This window comes from Hippoglossus stenolepis, chromosome 4, assembly GCF_022539355.2.
Source record: "Hippoglossus stenolepis isolate QCI-W04-F060 chromosome 4, HSTE1.2, whole genome shotgun sequence".
NCBI classification, from domain to species: domain Eukaryota; kingdom Metazoa; phylum Chordata; class Actinopteri; order Pleuronectiformes; family Pleuronectidae; genus Hippoglossus; species Hippoglossus stenolepis.
In genome coordinates, this window is record NC_061486.1 from 13,251,365 (window position 1) to 13,272,296 (window position 20,932).

The 20,932-nt window shown below is 42.5% G+C and overlaps 1 protein-coding gene across 4 annotated transcripts; it reads right to left on the bottom strand.

Moving 5' to 3' along the window:
• Positions 1-417: 417 nt before the first annotated feature.
• Positions 418-20,609, bottom strand: mettl16 (methyltransferase 16, N6-methyladenosin). Of its 4 annotated transcripts, none has more exons than XM_035155126.2 (10): positions 20,531-20,609; positions 20,015-20,152; positions 13,438-13,625; positions 12,012-12,152; positions 11,354-11,469; positions 11,023-11,165; positions 8,310-8,379; positions 6,725-6,814; positions 2,161-2,334; positions 418-1,244 (listed from the first exon to the last, which is right to left on the bottom strand). In XM_035155126.2, the coding sequence occupies exons 2-10, from the start codon at positions 20,140-20,142 to the stop codon at positions 627-629; spliced, it is 1,668 nt and encodes a 555-aa protein (XP_035011017.1). In that variant the 5' UTR covers positions 20,143-20,152; positions 20,531-20,609; the 3' UTR covers positions 418-626. The 4 variants fall into 4 exon arrangements, with proteins under 4 accessions (XP_035011017.1, XP_035011015.1, XP_035011016.1 ...); XM_035155124.2 differs by having other exon boundaries at positions 20,430-20,601; XM_035155125.2 differs by having other exon boundaries at positions 20,426-20,568.
• Between the last annotated feature and the right edge of the window lie 323 nt (positions 20,610-20,932).

Sequence of the window (20,932 nt, forward strand, 5' to 3'; positions counted from 1 at the left end):
ATAACCTAGGGACATGTCGTACACCCAGGAGCAGTGTTTTTTCCTGTGACTCTACACGTACACACATGTACCTGAATATTTAAGTCTCTCTTCTTCTTATCTACTCAGCTCAGGAAACTAGTCAGCCACTACAGAGCAATAAGGGTGCCTACAACACTGAAGGTTGTCCAGGAACAGGAACAGCTCCACAAACATCCTGAATCACAGACTGTGTGTAAATGTAAAATGTGACGACTACCAAACCGAAGCTGCTCACAAATACAGTGTCTAAAACACACAGATTAAAAGGGTTTTAATCTTCATACAACAAATCATGACAGGAATGGTCCCTTATAGAAGAAACACAAATAATGCCCCCTTGTGGCCGCTTGGAGACAATGCATCATCATAAAAAAAACGACTTGACTTTGTATAAAATTCAAATAAAAAACTAAATTTATTCAAAATGTTTACACAATTTTGAAGACAAAACATCTGAACACAGTTGATTCTTTCCTGGAACAAACTCAGCATTTTCTGAACTTGTCAAAAGCCACCTGCTGATGGATACACACAGAAAATTCATTCCAACTCTCCTGAAAGACACTTCTCAACAGACAGGCACTCAGATCTAACCTCCTGATGGTTCAGGGCCTTGCGATAGACTTTAAAAGTGAGTTCTTCAGGTACGTGCACAGCTGGTTCAACAGGTCTTTGTTCTGACCTTCGACGTAGTGCATCTCAATCAGCACGTCGCTCCCCTCCAGCATCACGTTCAGCAGACACTTAAACAGGAAGTGTTTGACTGCACCGGGGCTCGGGGGTCGCTGTGTCGGGGGCTCATTGGCTGCGGGAGCCATTTCCTTCGGGCCTGCAGACTCCATGTCCACATCTTTACTGCTCACATCGTTTGAGACTTCGCTCTGTTCTCCAGCCGCGTTCCGTGTTTCATCTTTACTGGAAGAGCAGCCGTTGCCAGTCTCCTCTTGTACAGATGTGGTTTCCTTGTGAGAGACATCACCCTGAGTGTCGCTGCTGTTTTGTTTGGAAGCAGGCTGGTTTTTGGAGGGTGGGTTCTTTGGATGAGCAGCTGAAGCCGCGGTGGTTTGAGAGCTGGCGGCGGCCCAGTGAGGCGCCCTGGGAAGCTCTCGCAACTGACGCTTCTGTTCACGTCGCTTCTGTCGACCGTGAATCCAATTGTTCTCCACAGCCGTCAGGACGAGACTCTGCTCCTGCTCCCTGCAGGGGATACGCTTGTGCAGCACCTGTCACGAGAGAAGACATATCGATGACATAATTCTGCTACATACAGGTATGATCAGTAAAGTAAAATCAAAATGTGCACAATTCATGCAACAGATCTGCAAATAATCATCACCTTTATGACCCTAAAGCTTCTGATGTTTTGTTTCTGATGAGTTAAGTGTCAGACGTGTTGACTCATCTCTATAGTAACGTCTGAAGCTGTTGTGTGGTCATTGGCTACATTCATGGTAATACATTTACATTTTAACGATCTACGTCCACATGAACATTTCAGCTCTGAATCAGTAATAATCCCCGTCCATACGTAAACACCTGAAAATGCATATGAAGGGAAAAGCCTCATACTCTGGACATGTGCGTGCCGGTGTACACAGGAAGCAGATTGTCTATTTTTAGTTGGTTCCTTAGTTACAGAAAATACTACGGCCCAGAGACAAGTGAAATGGGAATTGTTTTCTTGAGCTGGCAACGATGTGTAGCTGTTAGTGACAGTAAGTGTTGGAGATGCTTTGTGTCCACTGCTGCTAGTCGAGTTGTGTCTGATAAGAAATCAGGAATGTTTCAGTTTCAGAATGTTCCCCAGAGCTTTCAAACTAAAACTGGGGCGGCAGCGTTTTAAACCTTTTAGACAATTGAAAACCCAGAGGAGTGAGGACTGCAGGCGTAAACAGAGCAACAGTGAAGAGTTTTCAAACTAAAATGTAGTGGTGTGGATGTAGCCACTGAGTACTGTATTATATTGTGATCTACTGGGAGCAAACACCATATATTAGAGAACCCTGCTTGCTCTAGGTGCTGGTGAAACTAAGAAATTAAATCTAGTAGTTTGAATAACACTGTTGAGGTTGAAATCAGATGCCACAACAAGTCACAGAAACAAGTCTGAGACAGACGTCACATCTCTGGAAGTCTCACCCTCAGGTCAGTGAGTGTCCTCTCCAGCAGAGCGGTGACGTTGTCCACTGGGCTGCCGGCTGAGCAGCCCATTGCCAAAGCTTTGACCCGCAGCTCCTTCAGTCCAGCCTCTGGGAGTGTGAAGGACAGCGGTTTCCGTGACTTCTCCAGCTTACGCTTTTTACTGGGAGGAGACTGAGAGAGAACCAGAGACAGTCAAACAATAATACGCACTGAAGATTATTCTGGATGTGTGAAACAAAATGCAACAGGATACAAATGAAATCGGTTTCCTTATTACGTGCATGATTTCATGGAGAAACAGACAAGTTGAAAGGTGATGTTGACAATACCATGGATACCATAATCAATAAGATGATTTAATAATGGACACAAATTCTAAAATATTAAAACAACTGATTGAACCTTAGCACAACAGTACAGAATTTTTGTTTCTGCTAATTCCCTTTCTATTTTTCCCACTTTACTTATTTCACTTTTTACACAATCGTGCGGCAAATTGTTAATCTAACTACTTTTATTTCTTTATCTGACCTCATTTTCAGACCTAAACACCAGGAAATGGAAATTACTTGAGTGATGGTAGTTCAATGCTTCTATATCCAGAGCAAAGCCACCATCAAAGGGCATTAAAGAGAACTAGTTTACACAAAGTAAAACCTGTATCACACATGTGGTGAATATCAATGGCTAATGTTAATATTCATTACACAGAACTGCAAAAGTTTTCGGCACCGTTTCTGCATTATGCTGCATTTACTCACTACAGGAAGAATGTGAAGAACAGGAAAAACTCTTCTTATTCTGACGCAGGAGTGTTCAACGTTCCAGCGTGGCTAGTCACGCCAGCTGATCTGCATAAATGATATTCTTTTCTTGTAGCATGTTCATTACAAGCAGATACAAACCAAGTACAGCTCTTCTAAAATGAACTAAATCGACTGTTGATTTTTATTTTGTAACTACAGGCAATGGTGCATTTTCCTTTCTTTTTTGAAAGTATATTTATTGCTGTTATTTTTGATGTTAACAGTGATGATGAGACAGGAGACAGAGGAGAGACAAACAGTGAATTGTCCAGCTGGTGACCTCCTGATCAAGGCAAATGCACATATGTGGTATTTGTCTCAAACATTCTGTCGACTCACAGTGGGGCATTTTCAGCTTTTCTGCCAAATATGTCGAACTTTTCACTAAGGGGGGTGAATATCGTTGCTGTCAGAAACTCCTGATATCTCCAACTCTGAATTACAAGTCAGAGGTCATGGACAGACAGCTGCTCTGAACAACTGTTAAACAACATGAGATGAAGGGTTTACATTCCTATCCTTCAATCAGTACCATCAGGTACACAGAGTTGTGTGACCGCACCCACAATTATTCTGCAGAAGGACCCAAAACATACAACCATAAAGAAGCATCTTCACAGAGTCCTGCAACAGATGGTGCGACAGCCACAGCCCTGATCTCTACATCATAGAGTCAGTGTGAGATCACATGAAGAGACAGAAGACACTGAGACAGACGGAGTCCACAGAGGAACTGCAGTCATCATCAGAGCAATATCTATGAAAAGCTTTCTTCTCTTTTTCTAACATTTTCTGTCTTAAAATGTAACAACTGATTAAACCAGATCAGATCATTACTCCTGTGATGATCTGATACTTCAAGCTGGGTGGACACTGGATGGATGTTCATTACCCACCACAAGAGGGCGCACACACCACATGAACTCCACTTGAACCTGCAATGAAGTAAACTCCGTTCCTCATCTCTCATCCTCTCTGATGTCATGCTATCATGGCCGAGCTGGTCGTTACTCCAAAGTGTCTGAATCCAGCTGACGCTCTGCAGCCATCGCCCGCTACACGTCCACTGCAGCCAATATTTCAGAGCTGCACTTGTGCGTCACTGCAGGCTGAGTGAGAGTGGGGAGACGGCGGGGGTCTGCAGCAGCAGCAGCAGCAGCAGCAGCAGCAGCAGCAGCAGCAGCGTGCGGTGACGGAGCAGACAGTATGGCCGACTGACCTACAAACGGCTGAGGGATGGAGCAGACGTTGACCTTCACACTGCTGCAGCGATCTGGAGACAAGTTTTGATTACTTGTTCATTGTAGTGCATCGCTTGTGAAGCTGTGGTCGTTATTTACAATTAATGATGTAAATGTGTTTTCTCTTTCTGTAATGGCTCTAAGAGGAATAGATGAATTTGAAAGCAAAAGGTTTTTCAGTCTTGATCATCGATTGATTTCTTGTTTAAATTATGGTCCATTAAAATACACGTTTAGGGGAGTTTGACATATTTGAAACCAAGGACTGAACAATGGACGCTGCCTCGTCTGGCTGCTTGTTAGAGATTCTTTCATTTCTTATCATTTCTCACAGACGTCTCTCCCCCGTTTCTGCTCTGCAGGCCCTGAAGCTCAATGTAGAGGGAGAGGTAATCAATAAAATCCATCAGGGCAAATCTGTGTGTTTGTACAGAGCATCCTTGACACAGATTCTTGCACTAATACACTGGTATATAAAACACACAGACAGACACACACACACACACACAGAAACGAACACAGATTCACAGACAAAGAACATGAGACCCACGAGTAGACGCTGCTGCTCTTTCACACTATTATTAATCCCACTTACACCTCACTGCATACTCTCTCTCACACACACACGTTCTGACACACACACTCTCTCTCCCTATGGGTAGACACAACAAAGGTTTCGCCACATTTTGAAAACTCTCCACACTAAAAGCGTACAGATCCAACAAGAGCTCTTCTCTCCAGATAGAAGGTAATTCAGTCATCTCTCTTGACCTCCTGATGTGTGTACACACACACACACACACACACACACACACACACACACACACACACACACACACACACACACACACACACACACACACACACACACACACACACACACACACACACACACACACACACACACACACACACACGCTGCCAATTTCACCTTAAGGCAAACATAGTAAATCATTCTCTGATCACCCCCTCTCCTCCCCACAGCCATTTTCCTTTTTGTCAACTCCCCCCTGTATGGACTCCTCCTGAACCTCCTCCTGCCAGAGGCCTGTATGAGCAACAACCACCACTGCCTCAGGGCTCAGATGAAGCCTGGCTGTCTGACGCAGTCTGATCTGTTCTTTTATTCTGTCTGCATGTGCTCGTTTCTCTGTCCTCCTCTTTTGTCTGTGTTTACTCGGTTTCTTTATCTGCTTTTCCTTCACTAATATCCATCCTCTGCATCTATGATAAATATAGTGACATGATTAATGATTCCATTATTATTTTCTGTCTTGTCTGTACAGTCTCACACAATCTGCCCACCAGCTCATGAAAACCTCACCAATTAACACATTATATGTTGTTTATTTAATCTATAAAAGACTTCAGAAGGAAAACCACAACATTCTGTTTCTTTAAATCAACACAATAACTGATCAAATCTCTCACGAGCTTGATACATTTGGAGACAGAGAAAAGTGGGTCGTTTATATGAAAAACTATTTTTTTCCCCCCATGCAGAATAACTTGACAGAGGTGTAAAAATTCAACTTGGTTTATTAATGATTGTTTCAATTAGTCACTTGTAGAGGAAAATGTCTCCCCTGTCTGGATATATTAATTTTAAACCAGAGGAAACAAAGCAGTAAATGCAGTAATAGCATGTTCCAGGATGACCTGGTAAGGAGGGTGATAAGTAGGTCACATCTGGATGCATGTCACACATGTTATCATCTATATGTAACTTTAATGAACCTCCTATGTACATACATTATACCAGACGGCCATAGATGCACATGCAGGCAGGCAGAATCAGGAAGTCAACCATGCAAAGATTCACACATGCAAGAACTTCTGTCATGTAACCACACAACACACAGTGAATGGCAGTGGATCTGGGTGAAAGTGGAGGAGGAGGAGGAAATGTAGGCCAATCCTTCTGCTCAACTGCTTTTATGCTGAAGAGTCCAGAACACCAACAGTCCTCTCTCACACACACACCCCCACGCACACCCACACACACCCACACACACCACTGAAGAATCATTCTCAGTCCTCTGTGTGCCCATTTTCTATTTATCGCCAACTCTCACTGTGCACATAAGACAATGTAAGGTGTGTGTGTGCGCTCGCAGTCGTGACCTGGCAACTGTTGCCTGGCTACAGCGCGTTAAAATCACATAACCATCTCCCCAGAGGCAGGAATAAGTGCTTCTAATGGAAAGGAGGCTGCGGGGAAAGGGGATACAGTCTGGAGAGAGGCGAGAGGACGGAGCGGGACAGAGGCGGTGCATTATTAAGCAGGTTTAGAAACAGTCACGAGCATGAGGGCAGCGGCTCCAAGAGAAAAAGGACCAATGCTGATTAGATTCATTTTTTGGGGTATTAATATGTGGTGCTGTTCTCGAAGCATAACCCTTCATAAAGCCACTGAGTTTCATGATTCAAAACAAACCAATCCTATGAGTCTTAAGTGGGCAGTCAGAGCGAAGTTCTTCGAGGGAACAGAAATGAAAATCTGCACAGACTCACCGGAACAATCACATCATCGTAGAAGCTCCAGGCCAGCGCCCACCGCATGGTCCGTCCCTGACAAAACTCTGTGTGCGTCACTTTCGGCACCTGAGAGACAAGGAAACACAGACGGAATGAGAACTTAGCAGCATGTGGATGATAGATTCATGCCGCAGATCATTTCAGAAAGAGTTTAATTAGGGATTTATGTGGGCCTGTGATGTCATGAGTGAAACATTTGAAATTATCTTGCAAACTAAAGTAGGTTTCCGTAGTCTTTCCCACAGCCAAACCCAGAGTACTGAGATAAATTCTGACCAAGGTGTCTAATCGGTTCCATGTTGGTCTTGTTTATAGTTTTATTATAGCGTGTTAATATTTAAATCTTTGAAAAGGAACTACAACACACTATTCCAAACTGTTTATACAGACAAAATATTCCTCTAAAAAAGCAAAATTTTGATTATTTTTAAATCGCGATGGGAGCAGGGTTCAATGAGCATTAACATTATCAAAAATATTTAGTACATAGTATTTTAACATATTGAAAACCCTGCAATATGTTGCCTTGGGTGGAGGTTGAGTAATATGTACAGTACAGGTGATACAATCTAAAACAGCCTTAAAATCTCTCTAATCATTTTCATCACTTCACTCTTGAACTAAATCCTATAGCACCCAGTGACCTGCGACGACCTCTGATGGTGTGAAAGAGACATTTTCTCACTGTGAGCTTTGGCTCCACATCTTGAACCATGGGTGTGAATATAATGTGTATATATCCATGATGTGACAAAACATGCATGTGCTGTGAAAACCCTGTTAACTTTAACAGTCAGTGAACTGCTGCAGTACAAAAGGTACAGGAGAGTCGTTTTGATAAAAGTCACAGGTCAAACTCCTCAGTATCTGATGTAGGTTTTTATCTTTTAAAGACACGAGGAGAAATTCGAGAAAATTAAGTAATGGCTGATGAAGGCATTAGCATATTAACTGGGCCGGGTTTCCTTTTACACACACTTTAAAAAGGAGGCTACACTCTCCTCCCTGGACATCAGCCAAGGCTGCACTCACTCTGATGAGCAGCGACAGCAACTCTGAAACCTCTGGAGGAGGACAGAGGGATGGCAGGTGTGAGGAGGCGTCTCACTCTCCATTTCTGCATTTTGAACATGTGAGGGAAGTGATTGGCACAAAACCAGAGGTCTGCAGCGGTAAGAAAATCCTGTGCTGGGCTATTAGTTAGGCTAATGACAGTAATGCATGTTAGCTGCAGAGCGCCGCGTGATTCGCTCATGCACTGCGAACAGAAATCAGCTCGTTCATGGCTCGTTTGTGACACTGCTTAGGTGGCATATCAGAAAGAGCTGATCTGTTGTCGTTTTTCTAGATCTCTGCACAGCGACAACTGGCTGCTAACATCGATGCTCACACCCAGATGAGCGTTGGTTTGAGATGCGAGGCGAAGATTATTTTAACAAGCCGTCATGAAGCTGTGCACAGAGCAGCGTGTTGCTGCAGGAACAGACAGAACAAATAGCTGAGGCTGCTGTGTGAAACAGTGGTTGCAGATGTGTTTGTTTGTCTTTGTTCTGGGTCTCACCCCTTGTTTCCTCAGCTCCTCTTTCAAAGGTGCCAGGCTGCACTTCTTCCCCAACATGCAGCTGTACCACCTGCAGAAAGAAGGATCCACATTAACCAGCGGTGTGACAGTGACGGGCCGGGGCGTGAACCACCGAGCAGAGATCAAACAAGCTGAGCTGGGCTTTAGGGAGCAACACAAAGACAAAGAGCTGAGTATGTTCAGCCCAAAGTGGAGGAAAAGATGGTTTGAAGTCGTCCCGTGGTGGAGGGCTGATCAATAACCTCTGCTGAGCAGTAAAGGGATGAGGTTAGTCTTGATCAGTGAGCAGCAGAGGAAGACGGAGGAACAATAAACACATCAGAGTCAGTCTGAAACAAAGAGCGCTCCGATTACAAGACATAATAATTCAATACAATCATATGGTCTCTATTCAATGGCTGAAAAGTGAAATATAAAAATCAAAAGCATTTGATATCTACTCAAAGATTAGGACGCTACGTTCCACTGGTGAAATCTTTGTTTAGTTTAGTGTTCAGAACTTTTAGGGGTGTGTTTGATTTATTAAACCTCTTCAAACAGGTGCCTCTGGCTGTTCAGCTGCCAAAATTAAGATGAAAGAAGCTCAGAGTTGATGAAAACATTGATGTGTTGCCCTTAAATATCACAGCATAAAGTTTTTAAGTTATTAGTGGGTTTTTCCCTGGGTTTTGCCTCTCAGGCTATGTCTACTGTACCAGCAGGAGGCTGTGAAGGAACCACAGACACGACTCAGGTCTGTAACAAGTTTTTTGGATTTATAAAAGTCTATCTTACAATTATTCTTACAATTTTGAAACTATTATACTGTTAATCAAAAAGTAATAGACTATTTAGAAACTAATTGAATGGATGTTTAATTATTTAAACAATTTTTAAAGTGAGAATTCTCTTTGTCAACTTCTCTGATGATTTGCTGCTTTTCTCTGTTGTGTGATAAATCAATTTTGAGGATTTCAAATTGTTGTTTAAACTAAATTAAAAATCAGAAGATTGTTTCACGTTTTTCCCGACACTTTGTGACTAACCGGTGAATAGATTAATCAAGAAAAGCAGACAAAGTTTTATAAACATATCTTCAAGAACATAATCTCCAAGTATCATCTCTGTATAATTATGTATTTGAAGGTTAGGACATATTCACAACCACATTGATCTGAACACACCTGCAGTCACACCCAACTCAACCACGCAACATGTTAAAAACTGTTTAAACTGCTGGCTGACGGGTTGAAATAGCTCTGAAATGTAATGAGGTTTGGAAGGAATGAAGATGCCCAGAGGGGTGGAGGGGTGGGGAGAGCAACACGTCAGCCACTGAGGCCACTGAATGAAATATTGAACAGCTCTAATATTCACAGATGTTCCTCACTTCTCCACACAGTGGGGAGGAAACACCCAGAAGAGCCCCAGAAAACCCTCCTCCTCCAGACGGCTTTTTCAAACAGCCCAGAGTGTGCAGCTGCATCAGCGTCCATATGCAATCTTCTCTCTCTCTCACTCTCTCTCTCCACATGTTTCTGAAGCACAGACATGTGATTACGATCCTATTACCAGAGAAGACTAATTTTCATATCAATGCCTTGATAAACATGGAGTGTTTCCCCATTTCTGATTTTGCTTGAGGATATCTGGATGTGTGTTATACTGAGGTGGCGAGGAAGAAGAGTGAAAGAGGAGGAGGAGGGCGCGGCGGTGGAGCGTCACAAAGGACCAATCCAACAAGCTGGCAGTGTTTCCATGGACACCTGGTGGCTCTGGTGTCCCAGCATGCTTCTGGGAGTGACAGCCAGCCATGGTTGGTTTGGCCCGAGCCTCAAAACTTGTTAAATGAGGCTGCGTTCATTCTCACTTTATGTGTCCTCACTACAGAAGTGTAACACAGAGCCACACAAGAGCAAGCAGGTGTTAACATCAGCCCCTCTCAGGGCTGCTCGTCTTTTCACTGAAGCATTATGGGAACACACGCATGTGCACACACACAAATGTTTGTACAGCTGTCTCAGTGAGGACACTCATTGGCATAATGCATTCCCTAGCCCCTTACCCTAACCATCCAAACTAAATGCCTAACCCTAACCCCAACCCTTAACCTAACCTTAACCTAATTCTAACCCTAAAACCAAGTCTTAACCCCCAAACAGTCCATTAAAGGAGGACCGGCCTAAATGTCCTCACTCTGTAGGTTGTAGACTCAAACTGGTCCTCACAAAGACAGCTGTACAAGAGCCCACACACACACGCACACACTCTAACTGTTGGAGGCCAAGCAGGTGTGGCATGTCTAATTAGTTTTAATAGCACCACTCTGCAGCTCCTGCTACCCGAGTCTCACTCTGCTGCCCCGGTGACAGCCCTGGTTAAGGGGGAGGGTAAAGTGACGGCCGCTGGAGACCCCCACCCACCCACCCACCCAAACACAGCTGTTCCCTGTGGGCTCTCAGACAGTGCAGGGTACAGCGTGCGCCAAAATCACTACAGCAAGTGTGGGTAACAGCTCCATCAATGCGCAGCAACCTCTTCACTGGTTCTCTCAGTGGCCATTTAAACCTCTCACAGCCACTCAGCACAGAGTAACGGCTCATTGCTCTGTAGGACTAGATTTGGTGAATCTGGTTTGGATTTGGTTGCATCTAAAGACAAACATCGTGTGGGATTCAGGTTTTAATGTTGAAGGTCAAAGTCCTGGTCTCACCGCAGGCGTTTCTTGAGCTGCAGACTGTCGTGAATGATCCTCTTGACAAACTCCAGCTCCCCGCCCTCAGCCATGATCTCCGTCACCCCGCCTGTGTTCACTGAACTGGGAGGAGGTCGGCGTGAGTTCCTGGAGTTTACCCCCTGGAGAGAGCAACAAGACAGAGAGAGATTAGGACTAAATCCTATTAGAGGTAGTTACTACCATGTATCGTCTTGGTGTTTACTCCGTGTTGTGTTGACGCTCCACGAGAGAAATGTAGATTTTTACTTTTGCTGTTTAAGAATGTGACCGAGCAGCAGTAAACAATTTGTGCTGGAGGAAAACTAACCTGCGCTTCAAGCTGGTTTGCAAAGAAAGGGGGGTTGCACATGCAGAAGTCGTATATGATCTCTGTCTCTTCTTTCAAGGCATCCATCAGTAAAGTCTTCTGAGGAACTTTGACGACTGAGGGAAGTAAAAAAAAAAAAAAAAAACTTGAGTGAGACAAGCATTTGCTGTATGATTTTAGGTATCATGACAATTTTTGACAAACAGACTCACAGAAAACAAAGAAGCAGCAAATCTTTGAGATTTAGACAAAGAAACCATAACATGTTTGACACTTAATGTCAATTATCAAAATATTTGTAATCTTAACAATGATTGAGACACAGATTTTATTTTAAGGCACAGATTAAGGATGCTAAGAGTGCATACCTCCGACAAGGCTAACACCCGCATCTCGCATATTGAAGAAAGGAAAATAAAATTCAGGATGCACCCGTTTATCTGGATCCAATCTTAAATTTAATGGGTTCTTCTCTTGGTCATGCCCCACCCCTTCACAAAATTGTATTATATAATACTTTTTGTGTAATCCTGCTAAATTTCACACAGACGGAAATGAAAACACAACGTCCTTGCCGGAGGTAATAAACCACACTCAGTACTCGAGAGGTTTTGTGCCTCCGTCTTTTCTGATCTGGTTTGACCAGGACCACACTCACCTTTAATGAGGTCAGACATCTTGTTCTGCTCCACGTTTTTCGTAGCGTAGTCGAAACAGATGTCGTCCACCTCTGTGGCGAGGAAATACCAGCCGTTCATTGTGGCTCCCAGTAAGGGGTAAATACAAGACGCCCCAGTGCCTATGGAAATACACATAACACACACAATTATGGCAGCGTGACAGTGATGTATTTCATCATGAGGATGATGAATGGTTATGTCTCAGTGATCAGTACAGACATATTCTTGGATGCTATTTAAAGTAAAGGACCGAAGGAAAGGCTGTGTCAGAGTGTGTGTGATCTGTGTCTTTAAATCATTATCTTTAAATCAGTGGCCTCATGGATCAATAAATGTCTGTGACCGGAGCTTTTATTCAATCATTCACATCTATAAAAGAACTAAGGCTTAATTCAGTCCAGAGGTGACAGCAGTTAGTGAAGGTGATCCATCAGAGAGAAGACAGCTTCAGTCTGTGTACTGAAAGACTCAGGGTCACCAGAGGCTCTAATGAGAGGACACACAAAGATGAAAGACAGAACAGCAAACACACTCTGGACATGTGGAGGGGGTTGGACTAGTATGTGCTGGGAACACTGGGAGCGACTGGCCACATGTGAACCAGCTGGAAGCTACAGCTGACATTTGGTGTGTGGTTCAGAGCTGCTGCTGCACACGAAGAACAAACTACAGCAGGAGTCCGCAACTCAAATCAAATCTGGGACAATTACCTACACTCTCAATGGGTTTATTTCTTGGATTTAATTTTCTCTCCACTTAATCTCAATTTAATTTGCAACGACTATGACCAACATGTATTTTCATTCTGGCATAGTTTACCTGAGGAACTCAGACCTGAAACGTTTTTAAATAATCTCCCCAAACGTAATGTTGCCAAATGGCTTTTTCCTGATTGTCTTTTGTTTCTTTTTTCCTTTTCTTTTGTCATTACTTTTGAATTGAGTTGTACTATATCATTTACTTTTGATTTAAAATATTATTTAGTTTGTTGTCGTTGATGTTTTGTAGTCTTGTTTTTATTTGCCCTCTTTGCACATAACAGCTGTTTTGAAATGTGCTATTTAAATATAGTGATAACTGTTATTTATCTGAATGTTTATTTGTGTTTAGTTCCTGCGTGAGATCTCAATCCTGGACAACGATAACTTTCTGTTGAAGATGAAGATGAAACGTGCAGCGATCAGACACACAGTGTTTAAAGAGGAGTAAGAAACCATGAAGTAAAAAAGATCAGTTCTTTGGTTCTGCTGCACTGAATTTCATCCTTCTTCTAAACTGAACATTGTGATTATTAAAAGTTCTGACAGCTCTACTCACTTGAAGCGTCCTCACCACATGATAATATAAGTGACACCTATCAAAAACACACATTTACAACAATGACGAGGACAGTGGCGGTGGTACCGATGTCGATGCCCCTGCGCGGCTGCTTCTGGCCGTCGATGAGGTCCTCCACCCAGTGGATGTAGTTGAGGCGTAGGGGGACAGTGGGTATGAGGCGCTCCAGTGGGATCTCGATGGTCAAACCAAAGTCCTCCTTCAGCAGAGTGCAGGTCAGCGCTCGCACCGCCTCCGGCTCTTTGAAATTCACACTGGAGGAGAAACAAACATGGCTGAATGAGTTCAGGGAATTATTTTAAACGCCACAGGAACACAGTGTAGTTTGGATCGGATTAATCTCTCTCATCTAAAACATATCTGTTGGGTAAAAGGAAATTATTGTTGTAATTTTAGCCATTTTGTTTGTTATGATGACACTAAAACTGCCAAAAAACAGCGCATCACTAAAACCAACAGATCCAGAAACACAAGCGGTCAGACAATCGGACAGGTTTCACACAAGACAACGATTTAGCCAGATTATCTAAACCACTTCATTTAGAATCAGCTGACGTGTCAGTAGTAACAATAATAAGGACACCTTCAAAACTTGGGAACGTCTGATTCAGCACCATTTCTTTTACCATTTCCTTCATATACATTTTTTTTATTAGTTTGTAACTTTTAAGACTTTTTTTGATTCCAAAACAGCTGGTAAAATAACCTGTGTTTGAATATCACAAAGTAATATGGGATTATATAAAACAGAATTTTAATGTACAACAGACACGAGTAATATGATAATAAGATAAGTAATAAGATATGAGTAATAACTCTACTGTTCCCCCTTGTTTTCTCTGCCAAATAAATTAAATCCAAATTATCCTGCTGCTTTTAATCTAATTTTTTTTCCTTCCATTAAAGATGCCGCCATGTTCCCAGACCCCAGCAGTTTACTTACTGAATTTGATTTGTTATTATTACGATGGTGGTGGTTCTGGCCAAAGCTACAAAAGACTGAGGTTTGTAAGAAGTTAAAGTTTCTCCTTAAAGGATGATTTTAAATTTAATATCGTCACTGGCTGATCCTCATTTTACCAGTGAGGAGACCTGACCGCAATTAACCCAACAGCTCTTACTACAGTACGCCGGCTCCCTGCACTGAAGCCCATTACTTCACATAAAAAACACACACACACACACACGAAGGACAATGTGGAGATAAGCAGCCCATCAGTTCACAATCCCCTGCTAATGACAATAGAATTCATATTTTCCACACTGAGACGTGCCACTTTTTATTCCCAGTTCTTAGTCCCACTCACTCGCCACCCCCGTCTTCTCCTCTCGACATGTTTAATGATTTCAGCTGTCATACGGGCAGGCACGAGTGCGGCAGACAAAACGAGTGGGTGTGATCGGTATAATTAAAGCTTGGCTGAGCACTTTCACACCTTGGCAGATGTAATTAGACGTGTCCTGGTGATGGGAGGGTCTGGCACCACACGAGTTTGGTGTGAGTATATTCCAGTTGAAAAAAAAAACATCCTATTTACTGCTGGTTAGACAGAGCCACAACTGAGAGAGAGACTAAAACAGTCAACGTCGGATGTTTTCATTATTTTCACAGTGAGACTGTTTCTTTTCACAAATCAATTATTTACAAACAGATGGAATATTTTTGTCATTGCTCAGCTCATCCTCTGTGATACTACACATCAGACAAAAGTGCAGCCCGATTCATTTTCTCCCTTCTTTCCAGCTCTGTGTAATTACTAGAAAGACTCTTTAGGTGAGAGTTCAGACTGAAAACCGTCCTGTGTTAAAACAATACCAAGGGCTGCATCGCTTCAGGTACCAGTGAGATATGAAATTAAGTTTGTGCTGTTACTGAGGCAGATTGTCTGTTTACACTTGGTTGCATAGTTGTAGAAAATATTATGAATGAGAGAGTAATGGTGAAAAGCAGGGACAACAACGTGGAGTTTTACTGACAATAAGTGTTAGAAACACTTTGTAATCACTGCTGGTCGACGAGTCCTGACTGATAAGAGCCGATAAAGAAGCAAATACCACTGACTGCATAATCCTTTCTAAATGTCTTTGTTTTTGCACATCCAGACTAAAACGCAGCTCCGGAGTTTTTAAACAACAACGGAGCCAGAAGTGTTTCCAAACTTCTCAGTTTTAGGGGCTCAAGCAAATCCAGAGTAGTGTGGACGTATCAAAAGTGATGTATTCAAAAACGATATCATATAGGTGCAGATGTAGCCTATGTGATGGCGCCGTTTTCAGCTCTCTCAATACATCAATGGGCTGAAGTCAATCTGAATTAAGTCTTGGGAACTGCTCATTATCAGACGGTGTCAGGCCTCAGTCAGAAGGGTCCAGATAGTTTGTGTTACGACTGCATTGTGGTGACTTGATTTGTTTTGCCACCTACACGACTACAGCACAACATGAGAAGCAAAAATGCAGAAACCCTGAAAGCAGCATCTTCATTATTAATATATCTTGAAGCCCTTTTTTATCATGCGTTATCATGACTGTGTGTGCATACAATAGTGTGTGTGTGTGTGTGTGTGTGTGTGTGTGTGTGTGTGTGTGTGTGTGTGTGTGTGTGTGTGTGTGTAATATGGACCGATCACTCCCATCAGCAGCACTGCAACGTCTCCATGGCAACCCCCCCTACCGAACAGATGAAGAGAGCACGCAAATCCGGCCACGCTGGAGCAATGGCTGATACCAGACGGAGCGTGAGAGTGCCCGCGATTTACGTCACGTGCTGCCACGTAGGTGCAGCGCTGCGTGCATACGACATCAACGTGGCCGACGGGAAACCGAGTGGGACAAACATGAGCCCAGAAGTTGTGATGAGATAATGAAAAGAGGAAGGGGGGGAAAAAGGAGGTAGGATTCAGGAGTTAAAGCTGATTCCAGCTCGCGTGGAGCAGGTGAAAAGGAGGAATAGAAGTGTAGAGTGAGACTGTATGTGAAGGAAGGAAGGAAGAAAATGAATGAAAGAGAAGAAGAAAGTGCTGAGAAGCAGAAACGCCCTTGGCTCAGGTTCAGATGGATGAAGAGGACGACATCATTAAACCAGAGGGAAGTTTACTGCTGAGACAAACAGCTCGCTCTCACCTCCTTGTTACATGATCAGCATGAAAACACACACACACACACACCCTTTCAATCTGTCCACAGAGAGGTGACCTTCAAGGTAGATCTACCTCCTTTTTTTTCTGATTAGCAGCAACTTCTCTCTTGTCAGGTTTTATTTTTTCTTATAAAACACTGAGTGAAACGTTTTAATTCCTCACAAGAGCAGAAATGACAAACAGGATACATGGACTCTAAATATCGCTGAGATTATTTTGTGATATTTTGCAACTCTGCAGATCTGCTGCTGATGATGTAAAAACAGCAATTAAGATACAGTGGTGGTTTTACCTGGATATTAAGAGCACGACTTCTTCACAGCAGATAAAGAGGGTGAACTGTGTAAAAACAATAATGTCCTAAATGAGGCAGTGACTTTCTATTATCTCCCACTAGATAGTAAAAATAAGTCAGTATGTTAATGGTGGACTTTACAGTAAGAGAGGTCATGCAGATCATCGTAGGGTTACATATATAAATTTAAAGTGTAGTCATAATTATTTATTCATGCTTTAAATTATAAGTCTAAAAAAAAAATGGGTGAGAAAATGTAACATTTCATTAGTTGCGGAAGTGGAAGTCGTTCTACAGATGATCGTCTCCCTGCCCGTAAAAAATAAGACTGCCAAATTAAATGTCACCAAGGATGTTTTTAATTTTTAATACCCATTCATTTCTCCTAATCCCGCCCCTCTATCTCCCCAATCTGAGCCACTGTCCTCCTTCCCCAAAAAACAAACCCACTCTCTATTTGGGGGTTTATCCGTTTCTCATTTCATTTCCAATCACATACACCACATCTCCTCCAGCTGCCTGGTCTGAGCTCGACTCTCTGCCCGCTGCTATCAGCCCACTCCACTAACGACTCCTAAATGAGGGGAGACACGTTTTGAGTGAGTGTCTCCCCAAGATTACCCTCATCCCCCGACTCGCTGCTTAAATACTTAAAAACCCAGGAGATGAATTCATTGGGAAATACAAAACCACGCTAATCCCTCCACTGATGGAATGACAGAGTGACGAGGAAGAGGAGCCAGATTTCTGCCGACGGTTAACCAGAAAGTTAGACATGCGTTCATGTTGCAGACAAAAGCAATAAATCGGGAACTGACTAACGTTACTTTAACGATGGTTTAAACAATTTCTCAACTTGGGTGATTGGACAAATATATTATCTATTCATCAGGTTGAATTTTTTTGGCCAATTTGTCATTTTATTTAGCAAATATAATGGTCTGCTCCTCGAGAATTCATAAAAATAAAAATAAATGAATATTTGGAATCCACGCCACAAAGAACTGAGGCGGTTTTATAACCTAGTATTAGTATGGTTTTCCTAATAAAGTGATTGATGCTTGTAGATCGTGCTTTGTGATCATTCTTTTGTACTAAAAATGTTACAGACGACTATTACCTAGGTGTCACAACACAGCTACCACATTGTGCGTTGTCCGTTTGTCTGTCTGGGAGCCACAGACAGACACGGACACCACAGATTGATAATTAACACCTGTCACACACGGCCAGCCCACACATGCACGTTCGCCCCGCGGAAATACGACTGACTGGACACCTCACAACCACAAAGGATCGGCCCACACCAATATGTTCACAGTCGCACACAGATGTTCACACTCGCTGCACTGACACCAGATCTGCATTCATCTGCATAACACTGAACATAACAAGTGATTTCCTCACAGAGCAGACGAGGTAGTTGCTTCATAAAAACACAAAGAGGAAGGAGGGCGGCGTCAGAGCTGACAGACGAACAGCAGAGCTCAGACACACGTCCAACAATAACTGTCAGTATAAATGATTCTGGAAGGTTCTTTGTTTGGGACAAATGTTTGTATCTACTGAGAGTTACAACAAAATATTTAAACTTAAAGAGGATTTCTTTAAATGTCTGGTTAGATCCAAAACCCAAACACTAGTTATAATTGAATGTCCAAAGACCAAGAAAAGTGGTAAATTATCACATTTGAGAGGTTGAAGATAACAGTCTATTGATAATTGATGGTCTTTTTAAATATACACCTCCTGCCAGACGCCTTCATTTTTCCTTTATGAGGGTTTTATTAATTAAAACGTAATAGAAACACAAACAGCCTGATTTGAGTGCTTGACAGCCAGAGTAAGAGCAAATAGTGGCTGCGAACCAGAGCTCCCAGTGCCACATCACAGAGGAAAAATGCTGATGTGGTTCATGTTTCTTTCCCACAGCAGCAGCCATCATGATCTCACACAGTCTGACGTCAATGGCCACTAATCCAGACATATTCCCTTTGTTCTGCTGCCTGGACTCTCTCACATCATGACTTCTCAGAGCAGCATCTCTCTGCCTCTCCATCCCTCTCTCACACACTGACCTGTACCTCTTGTGAGGATACTGTGCTTTCCCTCGCTCCTTAGACCTAACTCTAACCTGATCCTAATTCTAATCATGACCCTAAAATGTCCTTTAACTACAATTAGTCCTCACAAGGATAGATCTACAAGTGTGTATGTACCCACACACGCACACAGAGTGTGAGGTGAAACTGGGAGCTTACTGTTCAGTATTTGATTGACACACTAAGCTATTTTTTAAATTGCTCATATTAACTTTGTTTGCTCCTTTTCTTCATTAGAGCGACTTCACAGAGGAGGAAGTGAATTAGAACAAATCTCTAGTGATGTTGGGTTTGTTTTTCCGATGTTGATCTTTCTCTCTGATTCCGATTCTTCCCGCTGATGCCAGAAGATGAAGGAGAAGCAAAGACCAGATTGAGTTGACAGAAGAATGTGGACACCCGTACACCTCACTCTGTAACTTCAGATATTAATATGCAGCTTAAACAGCTTTCATTCTTCTGATTTTAGGTTTTTCCACCTGATTTTTAAAAACCCGGCAGCAGGGTTTTGTTCAGCCATTGATTTCTTTGTTATGAAATCTGCAATCTGTACTTATGAGGACCGATGGCGAACGGGAAGAGGGAGGGATCTAAGTCTAGTAGAGCGCATTGAGACTTGCAGAACGTATACAAGTAATCATGGCCTCACACATATTCATCAGACAAAGCTCAACATAGCAAAGTAACAAAAGAGGAATATCAGTTGAACACTATTGATTGGATTAGAGTCTGGTCAAATGTACACCATAGGGATTGGATGATTATAAGCCTGGCTGATTATCTGATCCAATATTCAGCATTTTTATGATAACCTAATTGTTTTTTTAAAATCTTATTACATCTAGATAAAATCATTTAAAAGTGACAGTCTGAAACAGCAGCAGTGTATCACTCAGTTTGGACACATGAGGACTGGACAGTGGCTTTTAGCCTTCATGTGACTATAGACACATTAAATAGACGCAGACAGACATTAAAGCTGCTGTGTGACTGATGATGATGAGGACAGAGTTGAGATCCAGGACAGAGCTGAGATCCAGGACAGACTCAGTCACGTACAGATGGTCTCATCAGAGTAAACAGTGTGATCAGTGCCAGGTACTCACACGGGGCGGCCTGTGAGGCTGGTGTGCACGTGCTGCTGGAAGTCCGGGTACTTGGAGGCCAGGTAGGAGAAGTCCGGGGGTCGGTCTTTGTAGCGGTTCCGAGGATGCATGGACTTATTCAGAGCCATGTTCACGGAGCTGAGGACAAGACAGGAAACACCAGACATGATGTGAGGGTTTGGATCGAAAACTACACAGAGACATTACAAAACAACTTGATCTGAAGAATACTGACATTACATATCCACCAAATAGCGGCTGCTGGTGTCAGGTTAAGTTACGTTACGTTGAAGAAGGAAACAAATATGTAATTTCTCCAACTTGCAGTCAAACTAACGGACTAACGGACTGGTTCGGTGCAGTAAGCTAACTCTGGAAGCTAACACGTAGCTAACACTACTTCCTGCTTACCTACACAAAGCCTGGGTCTTGTCGTGACGATGCTTTGTTATTATTCCACGAGCGGTGTGAACTTCTCAACACTTTAAAACTGTGTGGAACAATCACACAACTCACGTTGTCCAAACGTTCCCCACTCGCTGCTCCTCTCTTCCGGGATGACCTCGACGTCAGCGCTCGACGTCGATGCGCAGTGACGTCAGGAAAAAACACTTTCAGAAACATTTCAGTTTTTCAACAGAATCTTTGATAAAATATAACAAAATTACTCAGTATTCCCAATCACATTTAATTTCTTAATGTACAACATCATATACACTAATTAGATTTTATTTTTTATAAGTTCATTGTATATTTTGAATGTAAAGTGATTTTTATTGTTAAATTGTTTATTCACAAATTCAATTTCATTTGAAAATAACCATATTTGCTATTTCCTTTTCAGGCTTTATATTTTTGATAAATTTACCAAGTTTACAGAACAACAAATATTCCAATTTCACATTTTAAATGATAGAT

Bases quoted from the DNA above. Each gene is read 5' to 3' on its own strand.
- mettl16 (XM_035155126.2), bottom strand. From the start codon at position 20,142: ATGGCTCTGAATAAGTCCATGCATCCTCGGAACCGCTACAAAGACCGA. The intron at 11,470-12,011 runs GTGAGTGTGGTC...TACTTCCCTCAG, and splicing joins GATGTCTGACCTCATTAAAG to TCGTCAAAGTTCCTCAGAAG. The intron at 1,245-2,160 runs GTGAGACTTCCA...CTCTCGTGACAG, and splicing joins GGACACTCACTGACCTGAGG to GTGCTGCACAAGCGTATCCC.